The following is a 4,714-nucleotide window of genomic DNA, read 5'->3' as shown; positions in this document are numbered from 1 at the left end:
TTTCATGTCAATAAAATTGACCATTCATGCTACATTTGAAGGATAGCTCTTGCTTCGGATCACTCTGTATTTCGTTCAAAACTAGATAACTTGGCTTGTTCAGAAAATGAATCGTAACACAAAGTGATCAAATAAACATAATACATAGCTAATACATAAAATTAAAAATCGTAGTCAATCATTTTTCATTAAAACATACATAAAGTTGATACAAGATTCCAAAAGGATTAATGATGTGTTACAACTTATTTAATGTGTCAAATGGCTACTAAAGGCCAATAACACAACATTAGAAGCTACCCTTTTAAGAAAAGGCAACACATTATTAATTTTGTTTTTGACACTCAAATCATTAATTAATCTCACGTTATTACTCCATCATAATCTCTTCTTCAAGCAAAGCTTCACTTAAAAATTTTGCTTCCCCACCCAAAGTTGTTTTAACTTCATTTGAATTTTTGTCAAATACACAAATCTTTGTGCATAGGCACTTTCTTAGGAGTTTGCTACAATGTCCATCAGTAAACTCCTCTGTGAGACAAGCTTTTCTACATGATGAGTCGGTAAAACATAATCCTTTGAAGGTTTGGCTATGTGATTTGCAAATTTGTTGAGCTTGCACCTCTACAATCATTCACAAATATTAACAAATGTTAGAATAAGAGAGACGTAATCGAAAGAAATATTGCTCGTAAAATATTTAGAGAAATATAAACAAACAAATTATTTCAGGGTTTTTCATAGTTGTCAAATAACTTTAAAGCATGTTATAATTCACAATTCTTTAGGCTATACTTATTTTAGACTACAAGTTTCAAAAGTCTTTCTTTCTTTCTTAAACTTTGTGTTAAGTCAAACTAACTCATATAAATTGAATGGAGGAAGTACTTCATATTTTGACCAAAAAATAGAGTAATTTTACACATTATTTTATTTTATGAGGTTTAAGAGGAATAAATGATGAAGACAAACCATAGGAAACAAAGAGCATCATTGCCAAGACCATAAATGCCATGAAGCAAATGGAGCGAGCCATAGTCTCTTTTATTGAGTGAAAAAGATTGGAAATATTATTTTTTTTTAATAATAAGAAAGAATGCAATTTAGAGTTGTGAATAAACAAGTAACACAATGGAGGTAATTTATAGGCAGTGAAATTATAAGAGTAAGCCAATAATATGTGAAGCAATGGTTGTTGGTAGGTCATAAACACAATAAACATGTTCTTATTTCTTTTCTTTTCTTTTCTTTTTAAAAATATGGGGTAGGGGAATATAAGGTGGGGAATCGTACTCTCACCAATAAGGTAAAATTTCAGATAGTCAACTAAATGAGCTATTTATAAGATTCTCAAAAAAAATTAAAAATATAAGTATGTCTGCTTAAAAAGGCTCTTTCTGGCTTAAAATAAGCTCCAAGAGCTTGGTATAGCAGGATTGATGATCACTTGTTTAGTTTGGGGTTTGAACAAAGTGTATCTGAAAGTTTCTCTTCATGTCAAACGTAAAGGAATTGATCTTCTTATTGTTTTCCTTTATATTGATGATCTCTTGGTGACAGGAAACAATGTGTTGCTGGTTGAAGAGTTTAAGATGGAAATGATGCAAGTCTTTGAGATGATAGACCTGGGGCTGATGTCATACATTTTGGGAATGGAAATCAAGCAAGGTTATGATGAATTTTTTATCTGCCAAAAGAATGATGCAGGAGAGATACTAAAGAAACTCCATATGGAAAATTGCAAGACGACAAGCACACCAATGAATCCAAAGGAGAAGCTAAGCAAAGAGGATGGAACTAATAAAATTGATGAAGGAAAGTTCAGAAGCTTGATTAGATGTTTGTTGTATCTCATTGCTACAAGGTCGGATATTCTATTTGTTGCAAGTCTTTTACTTAGATTTATGTATTGTGCTATTGAAATGCATTTGCGAGCAGAAAAACAATTATAAGATACATTAAGGGTACTGTTGAATATGGTGTCAAATTCATCAAGTGTGAGAATTTAAAGTTATATGAATTTACAGTGATTGGGTATTTGGGTTGGATCCATTGACTACTTGAAAAGTTCATCAGGATATTGCTTTAGTCTAGGATCAGGGATTTTCTCTTGGTGTTCCCAAAAACAGAAAACGGTGGAACAATCCACAACAGAGGTTGAATTTATTGTAGCAACGGGAGCAGTAAATCAAACCTTATGGCTGAGAAAAATATTTTCTAATTTGCATATGGAACAAAAGGTTAATACTGAGATTCATGTTGATAATCAAGCTGCAATAGTTATTTCTCATAATTCGGTGTCCTATGGAAAGACTAAACATACAACAACAAGATTTTTTTCTTGAGGAACGTGCAGAAAAAAGAGAAGTGATTCTTGTTTACTACAAATCTGAAGATCATCTAGCCGCGAAATCCCTTCTTGTCAGCAAGTTCGAGTTCCTAAGGCAACAATTTTGAATTTGCAGCTCCTAATGCAAAAAGGAGTATTAGTTAGTTGCTTTAGGACTACAATATTTATATATAAGTTTCCTGTATTTCTCTTTTCAGTTATTTTAGGAGGTAGTTACCATGGTTAGCACCATGACTTAAAAGTAGGACCATGATCTATTCAGTTTCTTTTATGTATGTATATGTATTTGTTTTTCAATAGATTTAGATAACTCTCTGCATAAGCTTTTCTCTCCATCATCTTTTTCACTTTTAGTTCCTTGTATTCTCCTGCTTTCATTTCTGTTGCAAAATAGACATTGTCTTCATAGTGTTATCTATTATCAATCTTATTAAAACTTATAAGAAGTGTTGTCATTTTTAGTATTAGGATCTTTTTGTGGAATTGAGCCCTTGAGTTGGAAGTTTAAGTGAAATTAGGTCAAGAGTTAACTTTGGTCAATATTTGGAGTTTGGATGTTCAGATTGGAATTCTGAAGATTCCATTGGATTCGGGGGATGATGAGTATAGGCCGAGGTGAGGTCTTAGTTGAATTTTAAGAGTTTCCGAAGACAGTTTGATATTTTCGGATGAAAGTTAATTTATTGCGATTTTCATGGGTTTCGGGTCAAGGACACCTCAGATCCGATTTTGATGGTTCCACTGTGTCCAAAAGTAAGGGTCTCATCCCCATTTCACCATTTTTGAACTTTGGGAGCTCGGTAAAGGTGATTCCAAAGGGTTTTTTCAAGATAAACTATTTGAGTATCTATTGTGACCCTAAATCTTCATTTCTCATCACTAATTTGTGATTTAAACATCAAATTTTTGGTTTTGAACTTCAAAATTTGAAGATTTTTCAAGAACTTGAACTTTAAGGGAAAAGGTGATTAAAGGTTGGTTTCAACTTGTTTTTCGATGTGGTTTTCACTATTGGGTTGCAAAATATTTGGTCAAAATGTCTAAAGTTGGGCCAAGCCAAGGACACAATTTCAGTCATAAAGTTTTCATCAAACAGAAATTATTTATCTTTCATTTAATTTTTCTTATCTTTGCATAACCATAAGATTAGATATAAATCCAGCCACAAAAATTCGTGATATTATGTACTCATTTACCATCACCCAAAGTAAAGTAATCTTTGTAAGAGTGTGTTTTACCCTTTAATATGAAACTTCTTGCACAAATTAAATATGAAGTTAACCTTGAGCGTCAAACACAAAGTATATAGCAAACCATAAAAAAAAAAATTAATATTGACCTACTTTATACATATGTACGTCTGTGTTTGAAGATTAGCTCCTGCCCTGGCTCACTCTTTATTTCGTTCAAAACTAGATATCTTGGCTTGTTCAAAAAATGAATCGAAACAGAAAGTGATCAAATAAATATAATACATAGTTCATTCATAAAATTAAAGACCATAATCGATCATTTTTCATTAACACATACATAAAGATGATACAAGACTCCAAAAGGATAAATGATGTGTCTCAACTTATTTAATGTGTCAACTTGCTACTAAAGGCCAATAATACAAGATTATTAATTTTGTTTTGACACTCAAATCCTTAATTAATCTCACTTAATTACTCCATCATAATCTCATCTTCAAACCCCGTTTTTGCTTTCCCATCCAATGTTGTTTTAACTTCATTTGAAATTTTGTCAAATACACAAATCTTAGTGCATAGGCACTTTCTTTGAAGTTTGCTACAATGTCCACCTTCAAACTCCTCTTTGAGACAAGCTTTTCTACATGATGAGTCGGTAAAACATAATCCTTTGAAGGTTTGGCTTGTTGATTTGCACATGTGTTGAGCTTGCACCTCTACAATCATTCAAATATAGTTACAAATATTATAATAAGAGAGACGTAATCGAAAGAAATATTGCTCGTATAATGTTTAGAGGAATATATATAAACAAACAAATTATTTCAAGATTTTTCATAGTTGTCAAAAGTATAGCAAATAACTTTAACGCATATATCAATTCACAATTCTTTAGGCTTTATTTGAACGGTTCGCAACCTACTTAGTTACATTTTTTTTATTATGGTTTAATAACAAAATTAGAGATTCTAACTTCGTGTCAAGTCAAACTGACTCATATAAATTGGAATAGAGGGAGTAGTTAATATTTTGAAGAAAAAGATAGAGTAATTTTAAACATTATTTTATTTTATGAGGTTTAAGAGGAATAAATGATGAAAGACAAACCATAGGAAACAAAGAGCATCATTGCCAAGACCACAAATGCCATGAAGCAAATGGAACGAGCCAT

At 31.7% G+C, this 4,714-nt stretch overlaps 3 protein-coding genes across 3 annotated transcripts; 1 reads left to right on the top strand and 2 right to left on the bottom strand.

The window, feature by feature from the left end:
• Window positions 1-160: 160 nt before the first annotated feature.
• Window positions 161-1,069, bottom strand: LOC125876554 (defensin-like protein). The gene is made up of 2 exons (XM_049557764.1): window positions 973-1,069; window positions 161-624 (listed from the first exon to the last, which is right to left on the bottom strand). The coding sequence occupies exons 1-2, from the start codon at window positions 1,034-1,036 to the stop codon at window positions 371-373; spliced, it is 318 nt and encodes a 105-aa protein (XP_049413721.1). The 5' UTR covers window positions 1,037-1,069; the 3' UTR covers window positions 161-370.
• A 62-nt stretch (window positions 1,070-1,131) lies between these two features.
• On the top strand, window positions 1,132-1,952 carry LOC125877548 (uncharacterized mitochondrial protein AtMg00810-like). The gene is made up of 2 exons (XM_049558811.1): window positions 1,132-1,137; window positions 1,413-1,952. The coding sequence occupies exons 1-2, from the start codon at window positions 1,132-1,134 to the stop codon at window positions 1,950-1,952; spliced, it is 546 nt and encodes a 181-aa protein (XP_049414768.1).
• A 2,065-nt stretch (window positions 1,953-4,017) lies between these two features.
• On the bottom strand, window positions 4,018-4,714 carry LOC125876555 (defensin-like protein). The gene is made up of 2 exons (XM_049557765.1): window positions 4,651-4,714; window positions 4,018-4,259 (listed from the first exon to the last, which is right to left on the bottom strand). Exons 1-2 carry the CDS (start codon window positions 4,712-4,714, stop codon window positions 4,018-4,020), a joined length of 306 nt encoding a protein of 101 aa, XP_049413722.1.

This window comes from Solanum stenotomum, chromosome 9, assembly GCF_019186545.1.
Source record: "Solanum stenotomum isolate F172 chromosome 9, ASM1918654v1, whole genome shotgun sequence".
In the NCBI taxonomy this organism is placed as follows: domain Eukaryota; kingdom Viridiplantae; phylum Streptophyta; class Magnoliopsida; order Solanales; family Solanaceae; genus Solanum; species Solanum stenotomum.
Note: the sequence above shows the minus strand (reverse complement) of the source record. Positions and strands in the feature narration are given on the sequence as shown.